This window comes from Copadichromis virginalis, linkage group LG11 (genome assembly GCF_057382275.1).
Source record: "Copadichromis virginalis isolate Kocher_CV1m ecotype Utaka linkage group LG11, C_Virginalis_male_GT1.1, whole genome shotgun sequence".
NCBI classification, from domain to species: domain Eukaryota; kingdom Metazoa; phylum Chordata; class Actinopteri; order Cichliformes; family Cichlidae; genus Copadichromis; species Copadichromis virginalis.
The window spans coordinates 3,600,836-3,619,367 of NC_140628.1; the positions used below are offsets into that span (position 1 = coordinate 3,600,836).

General features: G+C 40.9%; 1 protein-coding gene across 1 annotated transcript; it reads left to right on the forward strand.

Annotated features, from left to right (window-relative positions):
• Window positions 1-239: 239 nt before the first annotated feature.
• Window positions 240-18,282, forward strand: slc6a20 (solute carrier family 6 member 20). The gene is made up of 11 exons (XM_085472849.1): window positions 240-449; window positions 1,829-1,969; window positions 2,392-2,483; window positions 2,596-2,823; window positions 4,285-4,395; window positions 4,496-4,737; window positions 7,620-7,788; window positions 11,183-11,384; window positions 13,507-13,666; window positions 13,806-13,971; window positions 16,784-18,282. The coding sequence occupies exons 1-11, from the start codon at window positions 326-328 to the stop codon at window positions 16,952-16,954; spliced, it is 1,806 nt and encodes a 601-aa protein (XP_085328975.1). The 5' UTR covers window positions 240-325; the 3' UTR covers window positions 16,955-18,282.
• Window positions 18,283-18,532: the final 250 nt, after the last annotated feature.

Below are 18,532 nucleotides of genomic sequence, written 5' to 3' on the forward strand. Positions count from 1 at the left end.
GCAGCTTTGCTGTTGCACCTCTCTCCCTCTCATTCACACACATTTATTCAGTCTTGTGCTTCTTAAGGACTTTTTCTTTGCCCCTGTCTCTGTGTGTCGCCCTCTTTCTGCGGTATGTATGTATCAAATAAAAGAAACATCCACCTGGGTTATTTTCCATGCCTCACCCCCTTTACTAACACTTTGAATAACAGAGGCTTTTGGCTCCGCCTTCGCTACAGTCGCAGAGGGCTTATAAACCAGGCTCAGGCTGAGCACAGCTTCACCCACGCAGCGGACACTAATTCTTTTGCGGGCTCACTGAGGCTACACACAGGACCGAGTCATGGAAAAAGATGGAAGACCCAACTGGGACAGCCCCATGCAATTTGTGCTGGCCTGTGTATCATATGCAGTCGGACTGGGAAACGTGTGGCGGTTTCCATACCTCTGTCAATTACACGGCGGAGGTAAGTCCGTGTGACCCTCTTTCACTAAATCATGAGCAGCACTTTCTTGTGCCTTTAAGTAGAGGGAGGTTACCAGGTTTATGATCATGTTTGATGAGCACAGAGTGTATTTGATTTGAAATGACAAATCTCAATACTCTCTCTGTCTTCAAAGATTCAGTGGAAAGCAGTGATGTTGTACATAACGGATTTTACTCACCTCAGCTGGTAAACGAGTTACTACAGCCATGTGTCATGTAAACGTCCCTTTATAATTTCTCAATACCATTGATTGAATTGTAAGTAAGTAACTTAATATTCTTTAATTGGTGTGAAGAGTTGTTGATTAAGATTTTATCAAAGGGGGCGGGGCGTTCCGTGGTAAATTTCCTATGGAATCCTTACCTGACTATGGTCAGCTGTCTCGCTGCTGAAAACAATAATAAAAGTAGATGACGGTCATTAAGCGTTCGGAGCGAAAAGCAAATAATAATAATCAGAAGCGGTTTCGAAGTAGGCTTGTTTAAACAGACTCCGTTTAAGTGTGAGAGTGCGCAATTTAAAGACGAACTAAAATAAACGCAGCGCAAGCATTCAGACATTTAAAGAAGAGAAAATGTTTTCGGCTCTTCCCTGGAAATGTTTCCAACATATGGCACTTTGTGCCGGGGTGTTTGTCCCGATGTTTCTCTCTGACTGCCAGAATCTGACTCTGTGCGTCACCCTTCATTTACTGTGTGGATGTGGAATTTTTCAGCGTCCTACTACGTACGACAGTACTGTGCTAGTGACCGACACCATAACACTTTTTGTCTTGACAACAAATCACCTTTGTGAGTGTAATTAGAAACTCAGCACACTGTGCGTTGCAGAAGGAACAACGTGAAAAGATGTTTCACACATACAAGGTTGACCATAGCCAAGCACAGATAGATGGTCTTCTGCCAAGTAGGGAGACTGGTGCCAGTTGGGTCAGAGGTTTGTTGGCACACTGTAATTCTCCAGACTGCTCAGAAGGGTACCACCATAAAAATGTTAGTTAGAAATGCTTGTCCTCAGCCACTTACGCAAAACACCTGAAGGTCACAAGAGTATCAGGTGAGGACACAGACAGGGGAAAAGAGTGGAAACCAAGTTTATAGCAAAATGCATTGATTTTATTTGGGGTCATTTTTGACCCCACCTGTGGAAGAGTGTAGGTAGGTATTGGTAGATTGTGCATCCAAGGGTTAATATGGCTCCTATCAGCTTAGAAAGTGTGCTTCTGGTTTACACTCATGGGATTCTTAAAATGCTATGGTTGCATATTTTTTATAATTATTTATAATTGTGGTGATGTTTATATAGCAAATTTGTCCACTGTATAACATTTGTACTGTATTCACCCTTCATGCCTTCAGGGGGGTTCTTAATCCCGTATCTCATCATGTTGCTTTTGGAGGGGTTGCCCTTATTCTACATGGAGCTCGCCATTGGTCAGAAGATGCGTTTAGGTAGCATCGGGGCATGGACTTCGATAAGCCCGTATTTGGGAGGATTGGGTAAGTGCTTGATTAAAATGAAGTCACAATGCATTTACCGCACACTTTTAGCTACACTTTTGGAAAACTAGAGGTGTTATAAAGGAGTACCAAGGAGAGCCTTTCTGGTGACAAAACAGTAAGCAGTTTGAATGTTGCATTAGAAGAAGCTAAAAAGGAGTCTGTGCAAAGGAGCTACAGACAGAACTTTGTAGAGTGCTGTGAATGAAAAACACCTGGGCTTTGTTTAAGTTTTAATCTTTCAAATGAACAGTTTAATTTTATGTAGACAATTTGATTTCATTTTATTTATATAGCGCCAAATTACAATAACAGTTGCCTCGAGGCGCTTTATATGCAGGTACCCTACAATAGTACAGCAGGTATAAGTAACAAGTGTCAATGTGAGATTGGTGATTTTATTTGCTGTTCTTCTGTTTTAGGGCTTGCTAGCGTTGTGACATCCGTGTATCTCTGTCTCTATTACAACGTCATCAATGCATGGAGTTTCTGGTACCTCTTTCATTCATTTCAAGTGAGCTGCTAATTTTCAAACTACTGCAGTTTTTTCAAACACATGCTACGTTGTTGTAGCTCATTTGGATGTAACACATCTCTGCTGCTCTTCATGTTTATGTCAATTGCAGTCAGTCCTGCCCTGGGCAGTATGCCCCATAAATTCAAACCGAACGGGACCTACAGAGGAGTGTGAGGTGGCTACACCCACCCAATATTTCTTCTACAGGGAAACACTGAACATCTCTTCTTCTATTGAAGAGAATGGAGGCATTCATACAGGACAGGCACTGTGTCTCGTGCTTGCCTGGGCAATAACCTACCTGTTCATTGTGCGAGGAGTAAAGTCAACAGGAAAGGTAAGGAGACTCACGAGTTTCTGTGATACATATCAGAAGTGGATATGAGCACAACAATCGCCATCATGAAAATGCCACTTCATAAATTTTGATGCCAAGTAACATAAATGCATTGTCACATAATTAAATGGTAAACACACCAGTTCTTATATACCGCTTTTCAACTCTGCCTGAGCACTCACAGTGCTTTATACAGTATAACAAGTTAACAGTATAAATCTTAGGCTGCAGACCCACAGAATGACAGAATTCCCAATCCTAATGAGGACATATATCTTTTTTTTAAAAGTCATATCAACACAAAAACAAGGAGCACAAAGCTGAAAACCACTCAAGGCAGTCTTACATATGTGTTTAATATGTGCATTGAAGGACATGTCCTGGTCCAAAATGACTCCAAGGTTCCTCACAGTGTTACTGGAGGCCAAGGTAATGCCATCCAGAGTAAGAATCTGCTTAGATACCATATTTCTAGGCTTTTCAGGGCCGAGTACAATAACCTCAGTTTGATCTGAATTAAGAAGCAGAAAGTTAGCGGCCATCCAGGTCTTTATGTCTTTAAGACATTCCTGCAGTTTAACTCATTGGTGTGTGTCATCTGGCTTCATGGACAGATAGAGCTGGGTGTCATCAGCATAGCAGTGTAAATGTATGCTATGTCTTCTAATGATGCTGCCTAAGGGAAGCATGTATAATGTAAACAGAATTGGTCCTAGCACTGAACCCTGTGGAACTCCATAATTAACCTCAGTGTGTGAAGAGGACTCTCCATTTACAGTAACATTAGATGAGTCCACTGTCAGAGGCCATAAGAAGATCATTTGTAACCTTCACTAAAGCTGTTTCTGTGCTGTGATGAGCTCTGAAACCTGACTGAAACTCTTCAAATAAACCATTTGTCTTTTAAAATCACTCTTTCAAGATTTTTTTGAGATAAAAGGAAGGTTGGAGATTGGCCTATAATTGGCTAAGACTGATGGGTCAATGATGGATTTTTAAGTAACCGTAACAGTTAACTGTTTTAAGTTAGTATAAAAAGTGGCTGTACAGAATGTTCCATCTGTGAGATGGTTATGAGTAATTAGTTCTCTCAGTTCACTGTACTTAATATGAATCTAGCACAGTTCTTTGCGGTGTGGTGGAAGTGGAGATGTTCCTAGATATGGACCAACAGCAGCAACTGTGTGATGTTATGTCAATATCCCCCAAAATCTCTGAGCAATATTAACAAGCCTTCTATACCACACAGCATATGGGCTATACCCCATTAGTAGCAATGTGTACCTAATGGAGGATTTGGTGAATGTAATTTACAAATATTTTCTAAACCAGCAGACCCTAGTGCCTAACTAAAACATACTGTAACACAAAGTTACCAAGTTATGATAAAATTCATAAACATTCCATCATCACACTTACACATTTGAACTTTTCTATGATTGTGCTGGTTGGCTTCTACAGGTGGTGTACTTCACAGCTACATTTCCTTATCTGGTCCTGTTTATCTACTTGATTCGGGGTGTGACTCTTCATGGTGCCATCAATGGCCTCAAATACATGTTCACACCCAAGGTAAGAGTGTCTAGGAAATGTGCTACGCAGATAAGGCTCTTCAGGTTTCATACTTAGAGTGGTTTATCTTTTATGTGTATGTACATTTGTCTGCTTTTAGATGGCTGAACTTGCCAATCCTAGAGCGTGGATCAATGCAGCCACTCAGATCTTTTTCTCCCTCGGTTTGGGTTTTGGCTCACTAATAGCCTTTGCTAGCTACAACCAGCACAACAACAACTTTCAGAACCAGGCCATCGTTGTCTCACTTATCAACAGTGGAACCTCTATCTTTGCCAGCATCGTCACCTTTGCCATCTATGGCTTCAAGGCTACTCTCAACTACGAGAACTGCCTGGACAGGTATGTATGTTTTGTGCTAATGCAGGGTTCCCGCTACACATGCAAGCATGCCTGTAAATTTACAGGTGTGTCCCTATAGGCGTGATATATTATACGGTTCAACAAGTTATTACAAATCCAGGCATGTGTACTTCAATTTCCAAAATTCAGAATATCACACATGCTTTGTAACATGCTGTTATACTAGCTCATTTTTAAAGAGGCTCTTTGTGGCCTCAAATCCAACTGAGTAACATAAAAAATACCACAAACTTTATCTTTGAACCAGTATTTTATATGTCAAAACAGCCAAATTTGCATGTTATGATATGATGTTACAATTATAAGATCAGGATTGTAACAGTGTAAAACACTGGCATGGAAAATGACTTGTAAATGACTTCTGGTTAAGAATACAAGCTGCAAACGACAATATTTAAGGCAGAGTGAGTAAACTATTGGCCTTAATTGGCATCAAAATATCTTGAATAAATCTTTTTTCTCAACATAGAGAAAATAAGACATGGGGATTTTTTTCTGTTATGATATTTGTGAAAATAACGTGTGTCAGCTATTAGTTTTTAAACCATTCACCAAGCTAATCCCATATCAATACTATCCACATCAGCACAGTAGGGTCAGCAACATTTATGTCTTGTGCAGGAAAAGTTTTAAATTCAGCATAATTCAGCATTCCCGGACCATGAAACTGCAAACGCATTTGTATGGAGGTCAAACAAGGCAGTCTACATCAGCTTTTTGGACTAGCCGTGCACATTACATTAGCTTGTTGGAGATAATACCAAGGACGAGTTTGTTTTAAGGTTAAAAAAAAAAAAAAATCAAAACAGCTGGTGCCCCAAACCCAGAAGCATTTGAGGTTTTAGTTTTGTTTTTCTTGGGTTTTCTTTTCATTCAGAGTGGTTTTAAATGCGTCATAGAAGTCTTAAATCTGACTGACTTTGATGAAAGAAATGAAATAAACCAAAACAAAACTAACAGTAGAAGTGAGCGTAGAGACATATAAATCTGTTTGGTTTGTTTTTTCACTTGGACCCTAGACTACAATTTAAACATAGCTCTGGCCTGAGGGCATAAAATCAAAGCTAACAGTAACATTAGCCACATTAGCCATTAGCCAAACACAATGGATTTTCCTATTGTTGTGGGGACATTGCATCAAAATAAAAGTAATCCACTGGGTCTTCAGTTCCTCAGATGCTGGGAGTGCGTGAAGACGTCTGTGTTTGCGCTCGCAGCCAACAACTGAACATTTGGTGAGTTTTGTTTGTCGCTGAGACATTTTAGTGTTAGTTAGCTAAAGCGACTCTAGCAAGAAGTTAATAGCAGTCGGTGATGCAGGTGCTCAGGGATGGAGAGTAGGTCCTGGTTGGCCATGCTAGGGCAATGTCTGAGACCAGTGGCTGCAAAGTTGTGAGATCACAAGCTTATGGAAGTGCAACAAGGGCTCCAAATGAACAGTGTTTATTACTGTCATCTAAACATCTTCATGCAAGTGCTTCTACAATGACATGTATTAGTGCTTTTACATTGAAACCATTTTTAAAAAGTTTTCTTTAGAATCAAGGTGAGGTGGTACAAACACATTAATCGTTCAACCAGGACGCTCGAGTAATGCCTGGACCAGTTGTTTGGGACCATTGTAAAACTGCGGTTTAGTCATTGTTTGGTTAGGTTGATGAACCGAAACTACTTGGTTATGTTTAGATTTAGAGGTTAGCATAAGGCTTGGAGAACAAAAACTACCCGGTGAGGATGAGGAAAGAGTATGGTTTTGATTCTGTTACATTATTAACAAAGTTACAGACAAGCTCAACAAAACTTATCTGAAAATGACGACACCAGTGTACATTTTGCACTTCTCCAATAAAGATTACATTGAAATGAAGCTGTATGTTGTGATAACAGCTGACACCATGTTCATCGAGAGAATAGTCTGTCACTGTATTCTGAAAACAGGCTGTGTGCATTTCTCTGTCAGTTGAGTAATTTGGTACTTTAACAACACAGCGTGTTGCTTTGCTTTATTTATATTTATAACAAGGTGCAATAATAATTAATGTGCAATAATAACAGTGTGCAATACACATACACTTATTCTTCTTTTTTATACTAAGTTAATATACTGTGTTGTGTTGTTTGTTACGTTGTGATGTGTCATATCGTGTCGTGTTGTGTTATATGTAGTGCCGACGTAGGACAGTTTTTCCAATTTCATTGTACTACTGTACTATGTATGACTGTGCAATGACAATAAAGAGTTATCTTATCTTATCTTTATCATTGAAAAGAAAAACCCAGAAATGTTCTTTCTTTTGCACAATAGGACTTTGGACCTAGAATCTGGTATACAGAACATGTGTCCAGTGTTAGATCACTTAATAACAAGACATAACAACTCTGAACAAATATCTGTGGTGTGGTGGAGGGTTGGGTGGATGGGGGGGATTGGAGTTGATAGTAGTTGGGGGTTAGTGGTGGGGGGCTGGTATGTGGTAGGGGTCAAAGTACCATCCACATGAATGCCAAAACCCAACAGAACATTGTTTTTCATTAACATACGTGTCATTCATTACACCTGCCAGTGGTTGGCAGCAAAACATGAAGTGAATAAATGCAATGATTTTACAAAAGTAATACAAAAAAGTAAGAACGAAATGGTTGGTTTTTGCAGTTGAAACAACTAAGAACAAAAACAGTTAAAACTGTCTCTCATCTGCCGCAAAAACATAAGTGGACTGTAAACTTAGTATCACATCAGTTCCCAGTCTAATAAAGGAAACACTTTGTGAAATACGTCTAAGTTCAACAGGTTGCAAAATGGCCTGTGCAATCATTGTTGAAGGTCAGGTTAATTTGTGCTCCTTTTTCTTTGTTTTCAGAATGCGCCTTCTGCTGCTAAATACCTTTGATCTAGCAGAAGACGCCATCAGCATGGACAGCGTTCTCGAGTGGACTGAGAAGCTGAACACAACATATCCAGAGCAGTTTGCCCAAATTGCCGACAAAGTAAGAGAGGGAGAGTGCAACCTGGAAAAGGAACTAGACACAGTGAGTTACACTCATCTACATACAGTAACCACACAGGAAACACTATTCAGTTATAAAATAATGGAAAGTTGGAAGTTACTTAAATCGGGAAGAAAAAGAGAAACGATAAATGATCAACGTTTGTCACCCAGAGTCTGATCGTACAGTCAGGTCCATACGTTTCTGGACCATGACACAATTTCTGTCATTTGGCCTCTGTACACTACCCCAGTATATTTTAAATAAAACAGTGACAATGTGATTGACATGCACATACCACTGCAATTTTAAAAAGCTTAAGATCATGAGCTGTTCCTTTTGTCTGTCCAAGAACAGTGCATGCTATTTAGATGTTTTCTGACAATCTAATCTGCCCTTTCTGTTTTGAGGGTAACCACTACCGTATTTTCCGCACTATAAGGTGCACGTAAAATCCTTTAATCTTCTCAAAAATCGACAGTTCGCCTTATGTATGAATTCTGGTTGTGCTTACTGACCTCGAACCGATTTTATGTGGTACACGGTGCTCAGAAATCTGTCAAATGTTTTGGTACGACTTTGGTAAACTATGAAGCCGCAGCGCTTGATGGATTGTTGGAGCATTACAGCTGCCGTAGTCAGGAGCCTCGCGGAGTAATCTGGATCCTAAACTCCGTCTCTTCAGGTCCCCAAGTCAAACAAACACTGCAGCATCACTGAGAGTTAAAAACTGTCTAAATTCTTTCATCTTTAATAAAATGATCAGTGTTGCTGCTTTACCAGGTGTAACAATTAAGTTTAACATCCAGGCATCCATGAAAACAGGATTTATTAAAAGGATGAACACTAAATTTTTCCACTCGATAGAAGTTAACGTGAGGATTCCTGATAGTTAGAGACAAATGCAATCGCATGGAGGATGCTGTAAACAGACCAAACTTCAGTCAGGAGAACAACTGAGATAATCCATCCTCAACACGAGGTTAGTCATTAATATACTGCAACAACATGGGAATAGAGCCGCTGGAGAGAATTCAGCATTAATGAATCAATGGTAGGGAAGAGGAGGAAGAATGAGTTGAGTAAAGTTTGACTTATCTGACTGTTTTGTTTACCTCAATGCACTTTATAATCCGGTGCACCTTATGGTTGAAAAATACGGTAGTTTGCACTTTCCTATAAAGCCTCTGTACATGCATTGATAAAGGTAACCAGGTGTACCAAACTGCTGATTTGACCACTCCTAAGTTTTTGCCGTCTCTCTTACAGTTTTATTTTAGTTCTTCATCTTAATGATCTCCTCCTTCACTTTGGAGTTCAATTTAAATCAAATACAATTTGTTGTTGCGAGGTACTAACTGAACTACAAAAACACTATGCACCCTCTAGTGTCCAGATGTGGAATAGCATTTTAATACCTGAAACTGCCACAGTCCACCAAGAACGTTTAAATGACAGGTTAACAAATACAAACATAAACAAACAAACGAAAAACTTTAAGTTTGGCAGTTTTCTCTGTTTGTTTTCAATGCCATGTTTTAACAGATAGCTATTTTCAGCTCTTTACATGGACACTAGGGAGAAATGCAAAAATAGAGCACACAGCATGAGGGGATGTATGACAGCGATGTGACACTGGAGACTTAAAGACACGACATAATTAGGGAGATGGAACACACCAGGGAACACAGAGGAAGTAAAACTGAACAAAGAGACAGGCATAAGTACAAATAAGGACATAGGGACACATAAGATGGGAAGTAACACACACTGAGACCCAGACTAAGACGTGATAGACACTGGGACTAGGGATAAACAGATACATGACAGACTGGAGAGACAAAGGATGAAACAAGACAAGAGAGGAAACATAGACAGGTAGACAGAACGCAGACCAGACAGAGACATGACTGAGCTGAGGGACAGACACAGAGACATGAAATAGATGGGTAAATAAACACAGAGACGAGACAAAGACACAGAAGGAACCTAATAATATCAAACAAGAGACCATGAAAGACCGATAAACCCAGAGACACTAAAATAACTCAACTCAAGACTAAACCATACGAAGTTTGAACTTCAATCATCTTCTGAATGTAAAGGAAAGAATCATGAATCCAAAATAAAACTCTAAACACTGTGTCAAAGAGCCAGGACAGAAGCTGCCTGCAGGGCTGAACACGTGTGGGGTTAGTTTGAGTCCGCTGTTCATGCCAGTGGCACGACCACACTGACAGATCCTGGTTGGAAGTTTGAATGCCATCCAGCAGCAGTGTTTGACCAAGCTGATCAAAAGAATAATCACTTATAATAATAATAATAAAATAATAACATGCTCCTCAGGCCCCTGTTTGTTAACTGTCAGTATGTGTTGTTTCTTTAATCATCCATCCATCCAACCAACAACACCAAACAACTCAATTTGACTGCTTAAACCACAAATGTGTTATTGTAGACTTGGTCTCTCTGTGGTATTATATCACTTCCTGTTCCTGTTACAACACACAGTGGTTTTTTGTGTATTTTTCTGTGTAGCCCGTTTAATTAAAAACCTGTAGCTAATGACTAAAACATACCACTGCTGCTGCCTGTCTGTACAACCCGATACCAAACACCCCGATCCACAGTGCCCATTTCACGCTTTGCCTCCAAAACGTAAAATCTACACGTTGCATTAAGTTGAAATAAGCTGCAGGACCAGCAGAGGGAAATATTTGATTTCAAGCCAACATGAAAATAATAACAGGAAAGCGTTTAAACAGACAATATTAACACATTCGCATGTATATCCATATTAGCCGTGACGATGCTGGGAGCCTGGGATCTACTTTGTACGTTACGATTTTGTGGCTTTAAATATATTTTCTCCCCCTGCTGGTAATGCAATTTCTGCATGCAGTAATGCAACTCATGCATGTTTGTCTCTCTCACGTTTTAGAGAGGCAAAGTGTGAAGTGGGCACGGTGGGCCGGCGTGTCTATTACACATTTTGCTATGATACTGGGTTGGTACTTTGCATATTTACACTCCACCCTGGCTGAATTGTAAAATATTATTACTTATTTAGGTTAAAAATCTTTACTATATTACCAAAAATTTTAAAAGCACCTCAGTACACTGTATTTTTGGAAAACTGTGCATAATATTTCTGCAGGAAACATGTTCCCCATCAGTATGATATATGATACAGTACATCGTCTCCATGTTCACAGACATGAAGCCTCTTTACTGTAATTATAATTATTGAGATAAGGTTGTGGCATGTGCATCCACTTATAGGTATTTTATAAGAATGAATGATCTCTGTGAAGCGTGTCTGTATGAATAATACTTCATAAAGAGACATTTTGAAGTCTTTTTATTTGACATGTAAAACACTGACACTAAATTCAGTTTCTATTTCAACTATAAACTCCCGTTATTTTTGTTTCAGGCAGTAGAGGGGACAGGCCTGGCCTTCATAGTGTACAGTGAGGCCATTAAGAACATGCCTTTGCCCCAGCTGTGGTCTGTACTGTACTTCTTCATGCTCCTGCTGTTAGGAATGGGCAGCATGTTGGGAAACGTTACAGCCATCATCACCCCGTTACGTGATTTCAAGATTATGTCCCGCATGAGCAACGAGTTGTTCAGTGGTAAGATCCGTACTGATGTTGGTGGAGAAGGTCTTCGTACTTTCTGCTGCTATGTATTCTCACTGAACCGTTGCCACACTTTTCCTGTCTGTCTGGTTGGGTTACAAACACATTGACAGTGGTAAAGAGCAGCATTTATGTTTATTGCAGCTATAAAACTAGTTTTCAGCTGAGTGCACAAAGTTAAATAGAATTCAAAGTAGTAACTTGTGATGCTCCTACTTCCTACGACAGGCCGTGCAGATATTATCAAAGTGATTCTTTATGGTCCTACCATTGTGACAAGGCAGATGTCTGGGAATGCCAGGAGCTTTACGCTGTGTGAGAATTTGGCTTTTAGAGCTTTGAGTGTTCAGAACAGAAAGGCTTTATAATACTCGGTGTGTAAAGCAGGCAGGATTGGACCCAAGCACAGACACACAGCTTCATTGCTGGGTGCCAGAAATACTAAACTAAACTGGAACACAGGGAGTAGCACACAGCTCGGAGGAAGAGGACGGTGGGAGGCGCAGACATAAATATGCACGCGAGGCAACAAACCACAGGAGGGAACACAGCTGAACATGATCTAACTAAGGAGACAGGGGTATACAGAGCATTTATGCATTTACAGCACACATTTAGCTGCAATAACCAACTCTCCCCATCGCTGCACATCCTCCCAGATGCTCGGCCAGTAGAATCAGGCCATGATTCGATTCCAGAGTTTTATCATAACCCACGGGCGACCGTGGCTCAGGGGGTTGGGAAGCGCATCAGTAACCGGAAGGTCACCAGTTCGATCACTGGGCTCGCTGTCCTGGTCATTGTGTCCTTGGGCAAGACACTTCACCTTACCGCCTATTAGAGAGGGGCCGATGGCGCGATATGGCAGCCTCGCCTCTGTCAGTCTGCCCCAGGGCAGCTGTGGCTACAACTGTAGCTGCCTCCACCAGTGTGTGAGAGTCAATGAATGAAGCCTTGGAAAGTGCTATATACATCCAATCCATTATTATTATTATGTGAGCAGCCGAAATGATTTTTCGGGTGGCTCGTTACAGCCATCTATGTTTGTGTTTTTTCCGCCAGCTTTTCAACACTTGAAACTGGTTGTGTTCTTCTGGTGTCTCAGTCACTCGACACAATCTGTCTCCAATGAACACAAAGTGCGTTACTGTTACATCAGGGCACACTGTTTGACCATCAGTTTTCATGACTTGGTCAAAGGCTGAGTATAGGCTGTTATTATGACACTGCTGCGGTGGTGGAAAACCTATTGGAACCAACATGATCTCCTGTGAAGGCCCTGCTACGTCCCCCAGAATCAGTGTCCGATGGCCCCACACCATAGCTGAGTGCAGCAGAGACACCGCATGCCTCTACCAGCTGTGAATGCACCACTGCGCACTGCCCCATTAACTTACTGAACCCGGGCCAGCCGTTCCATAGCAGGAGATGCTGAGACACAACAGAAGAAAACAGATTATTGGAGAAGAATGGCGGTGCTGGGACTCTTGGGGCCAAGCTCCTGCCACTGGCTAAACAGTCATGGCAACCTCAAGGCTTGCCTGCCAGTGACTGCAGACCCACTTCGTTGTTGCCAGGAGCTCCTCCACGAATCGTTCTGGGAACACCGTGTCCAGCAGCTGAGCCGCTCCTGGTACAGGGCCAGGCTGCAGCCACCTGACCAGGATGTGTCCTTCAACGCACATATTAAACAAATATGTAAGACTGCGTTCTTCCATTTGTGCAACATCTCTAAAGTTAGAAATATCCTGTCTCACAGTGATGCTTAAAATTTAGTTCATGCATTTATTACTTCCAGGCTGGACGACTGTAATTCATTATTATCAGGAAGTCCAAAAAACTCCCTGAAAAGCCTTCAGCTGATCCAAAATGCTGCAGCAAGAGTCCTGACAGGGACTAGAAAGAGAGAGCAGATTTCTCCTGTTTTGGCTTCCTGTTAAATCCAGAATTCTGAAAAAAATAATTCTGATAAAAAAGTCAGAATTCTGACTTTTTTATCAGAATTCTTGAAAAGAAGTGAAAAAAGGACGTGTCCCCTTTTTCCCCCCAGTGGCCCTAATCCTCTTTGTGACTGGTGTTGTAATTTGGTGCACCAGTGACTGAGCTTTTCTTGCAGGTTTGGTGTGTGTGTTTTGTCTGCTGCTGGGCCTGGGCTTCACCACCACCTCAGGGAATTACTGGTTTACCATATTCAACGACTACGCAGCCACTTTCTCTTTGCTGTTCATTGTCCTCACTGAGGTCATAGCTGTTAGTTACATCTATGGAATTAAGAGGTATGTGCTGTCATTGTGATTGTTTCCACATTTGTTACTGTAGATTAAAACCTTTTTGTTCTGGCTATAAATAATGTACTACTATTCTACTGCTGTAAAATTCAATAATCGATACGAGCATGTTTTCTACTCTCTTTAGGTTTGAAAAAGACATAGAAGACATGCTTGGTCATCGTCCCAACTGGTACTGGAAAATCATGTGGGCAGTAACCAGTCCCTTGCTCCTTATTGGCCTCTTTATATTTTACATCATTAACTACATCCAAGGAGGGACACCCACTTACCAAGCATGGAATAAAGAGCTGGTGAGTTCTGCTTTCAATATTCCCGACGTGTAGACATTTTTACTTTCTCCTCAACAGACAGTATGGATTATCATTATTGAAGGTTTGGGTTAGGTCATGTTTAACAAAGTCTCCTGTGATACCGTGCACTCCAAAAAGGAAATGAGCGGAAAAGTCTGGTGGAAAATGGCAAAAAAGATGGCGTAGTGCACTATTAAATAGGATCGTTTAGATTTAAATGATGCTGTGAATCGACGACTTCCAAATAGCTCAACAAATCAAGAAGCAAAAGTAAAGGAAATGTTTTTTTCATTAGCTCATCCAGCCAAAGGACCAAAGTCCGTCTGCCATCCAACAAGAATCTGTACTCCTCCTACAGTATTGATCTGAAGTTTTAAATTGCACATAATTATCATGTAAGTTTTTTTTACCCAAACTGTGCTCAAGACCGAGATTTGTTGTTTCATGAGCAAGAATGAATCGCTTTCAGGAGCTCCAGGAATTCCAGTGTGAAGTATTCCACAGTGAACTGTTTGTGCGATTATAACACAGTGGAAGCGACTGGGAATGGGAGCAGCTTCACCACCAAGTGGCCACATAAAATCACAAAGCGGATGCTGAGGTGCAAAGGCTGCCATCTTTCTGCAAAGTCAATCTCTACAGACCTCCAGATATCCCATAACCTTCAGACTAACTCAAGAACATTGCACAGAGATTAATGGAACGAGTTTCCATTTGGGCGATCGTGGCTCAAGAGTTGGGTGTTCGTCTTGTAACTGGAAGGTCGCCGGTTCGAGCCCCGGCTCCGACAGTCTCGGTCGTTGTGTCCTTGGGCAAGACACTTCACCTACCGCCTACTGGTGATGGCCAGAGGGGCCGATGGCGCGATATGGCAGCCTCGCTTCTGTCAGTCTGCCCCAGGGCAGCTGTGGCTACACCTGTAGCTGCCTCCTCCGGTGTGTGAATGCGAGAGTGAATGAATAGTGGAATTGTAAAGCGCTTTGAGGGTCTCGAAAAGCGCTATATAAATGCAATCCATTATTATTATTTCCACGGCCGAGCAGCTGCATCCAAGCGCAGTGCAAAGTGTCTGAAGCAGTGATCTCAAAGCTTGCTGAATGTCTGGCAATCCAATGGACCAGTCTGTTTTGGTGGTTGCTAGGAGAAAGGTACTGTGTAACGTTTGGGTGGGGCACTTTATGGTGTGGGGTTGTTTCCCAGGAGCTGGGCTCAGCCCCTTAGTTCCTGCAAAATTCCATTAATGCTTCAGCATACCAAGACAGTTTGGACAATTTTATGATCCCAACTTTGTGGCAACAGTTTGGGGATGTTCAATGAAGAACAAGTATCTGTCATTTCATTTATTTACTTATAAAGCACATTTAATAACAAAAAAAGAGTTGACCAAAGTGCTGTACAACGTAATAATTAAACAATAACATTAACATCATCAAACAGGTAGGAAGATTTGAATAAAAAATTGGCAATTCTCATGCAGTATAGCAGTGGTTCCCAAACTTCTTTTTGTTAGGCCGTCCTTTGTTTTTCAAGAAAATCTTCAGGCTCTAGAGGGCGTGTAAAGCTGCAAAAGGTCAGACTAATAGTTTGTTGCTTGGCCATTTAGCACTTTATAAGTCAAAAGATTTTAAAATTTAATTCTAAAACGCACCGATGAAGAGAGGCGAGCGCCGCGGTGATATGTTGTCTCCTTACACGGGTCAAGAGGCCGGCTGCAGCGTTGTGTACGAGTAGAAGCCGTGCCAGACTGGACTGACACCAGCGTATAGCTAATTAATCTGGGGCATAAAAGTTACAGCTTGGTCCAAAAATAATTACTTCAGTTTTGTCTCATTAAAGGTACAAAAATTTGAGACCATCCAGGTTTTACCTTTGTCAAGGCATTTGAATAAAGATTCCATGGGAGTGGTGTTTCTATTATCCGAAGATAAATCTGGATGTCGTAAGAGTGAAAGCAGATATTATGCTTCCTAAAAATTAGGCCTGGGGGAGCATATAGATTGAAAAGGGAATTGGGCCTAATATGGAACCCTGCGGGACACCACAAGTAAATGGAGCTGTGGAGGACGTAAAATCATCAAAGTCCTCTCGGAGAGGTAGGACCGAAACCATTCCAAAGGGATACCTTTGATATCACATTGCTCCAATCGCAAGATCAGATTACTGTGGTCAACGGTATCAAAGGCTGCAGTTAAATCTAGAAGCAGGAGCACAGCTGAGCCACCTGAGTCGGTGATTAATAAAATGTTATTAACAATAACAGACTGAAGCAAATCTATCATTCAAGAGTTTGAATTCCACCAAAATCCTAATCAACCATTCTTGGAAGCACGGGGATATTTTGATATAGGGAAGGAAGTTTGATGCCATCCATGTACACAGAGATCAAACTGAAAATTAGCAGTCAAAAAAGTATAATTAAATGAATCAGAAACAGGAAGAACACCCTTCTGACACAATGTTAGTGATGACATTGGATACTACTTTGGCAGAGTTGGCTGGAGTGTAAATGAGTAATCCAGTGTAACAGCAAATTTATTTTTAAACTGCACTGTCATGTTATCTTATTTTATTCTACAATTTTATTTATAACGTGTTGTGATTTGGATGGACACGTGATATTATTGTACAAGCAGAATCCACACTCGTCAAACTGAACATCAGTGATGACATTTTTATTCAGCCATACCTTTCACATAGTTATGAGTCCTTACCAAGATTAGGATCCGGATGTTTGCAGCTGTACCACTCTACAGACTGTAGTGTTGATAGCAAAAGTTTCTGCTAATGGTGAACTGTATGTGTGGCTTCCCAGGGTGAATCAGCAGTGACGGAGTACCCCGTCTTTGGTCAGGTCTTCATCGTGCTGCTGCTGGTGTCGTCAGTCAGCTGTGTGCCCCTCACAGCTCTGTATGCCTTCTGCAGGAAGAGGAAAGATCGAGCCTATGAAAAGCGTCCATCTGCTGTGAGCACAGTGTCAGTGTAGGGACCAAACCTGTCCTGCTTCCTGGACCTCTCCATATCTGCACTTCAGCTGAGCAGCAGGAGTACAGTATTTCCTACCTAATCCAGAGTGTGTGGTGTTTGATTTGAGTTTCACCTTAGCGACGGCCCTTTTGGACTGTTTGTCTGCAAAAACGACGTCGTTCCAGTGTTGCCGTAGTAACAGCTTAGGCGACATCAGACACAGGCCTTCTTTGTTCAGAATACGGTCCATATTTCCTTTGAATCTGTTGTATTATTTGTCTCAGTTTAAAGTCAGACGTCTGTCAGTACATTCAGAAGAATATCCTCTAAATCTCAGCTGTGGAACATTATTGCTCACAGATGTAGTTTGTCTGACTGTCAGATGTTTAAATATAGTTGTAATTTGGTCATTTGCTTGTTGTTATTTTTCTAAATAGTAGTACAGTATTATGAATGTATGTACATAAGCTACTGTGAGTTTAAAATGTATTGTTTTAATCATTTTTTCCCATCTTACACACTGTAAACATGTTTTAAAGCAGTAGTGCACAGAAGTGAGCACTAAAATATCGTAGGCATCAAAAAAGGAAGTCCTGTCCTATCACACTATAACATCGCACTACAGTGGACTTTTTAAATTATTTGGACTCGCCTGTTTCTGTCTAATAAGAATAGTGATTGGTTAAATTCTCACACACATGCTAGATTAGAGCCTGTGACAACAATCTGATTACAGAGGTCCTACTTTCTGTTTTGAAGTATCTTTGAGCAAAGTGGTGTTTTTGCATCACTACCAAAAATGACACTTGATTCAAGACTCGAGCTGGACCTGTTGGACTGCACAACAGAAAGCCGAGACGTATCAAACCACATCGGCTGATTTCCTTTCTTTCTTTCTTTAAGGTAAATATGATGGACATATCAGTCATTGGGTTTTCCTGTCGTCGAATTAGAGCTGGCACTGAATTATGTGTGTACGAATTATCTGCTTTCTACAGGATTTTTGATAACTAGTTTTTTATTCATTTTAAAAGGGCTGGCAGCTCATTGTGAACCAAAATACCTGTATGAGCCAACAGTGCTGTGCCAAAACACAATTGTAATAAAAAAAAATTTCTTTGTACATTCCCAAATATGTCAAATGTGTATATACTGTTGGATATGTGTCATCGAATGACCGAATAATTGGACTAATCAAAAGTGTGATTTTTGCTTTTTGTGCCAGTGAGTAAATAAATGATGAACTGTTAGTTTTCTTGGACATAAAGCGTCTTGTAAGTCACTATGTTGTCTTTCAGCTTCATCTGAAATTTATTTGGGGGGTTTTGATTAAAGAAGTAAGACATTTATGTGCGTGTGTGTCTTTTAGAAGACAGACGTCTCTTTTTTCTTGGTGGATTCTGTCCCAGTACATCTGTTAATACCGAGTTTGAAACTGCTTCTTATGTAAAGCCAGTTGACCTTTAACCATTACAAACATCAATGGAGTGATGTTTGTAATCATTTGGACTCAGATGTTGCATACTGCCACCTGCAGGTATTCATAACTGACTGTAGGAGTCAAATGTAAACTCCACAATAAGCTCCTGACCTTACA

What these genes read in the sequence shown, in the direction of transcription:
- slc6a20 (XM_085472849.1), top strand. Translation starts at nt 326, where the DNA reads ATGGAAAAAGATGGAAGACCCAACTGGGACAGCCCCATGCAATTTGTG. An exon ending in AATACATGTTCACACCCAAG is followed by an intron (nt 4,396 to 4,495) that starts GTAAGAGTGTCT and finishes GTCTGCTTTTAG; the next exon opens with ATGGCTGAACTTGCCAATCC. An exon ending in AAGCATGGAATAAAGAGCTG is followed by an intron (nt 13,972 to 16,783) that starts GTGAGTTCTGCT and finishes GTGGCTTCCCAG; the next exon opens with GGTGAATCAGCAGTGACGGA.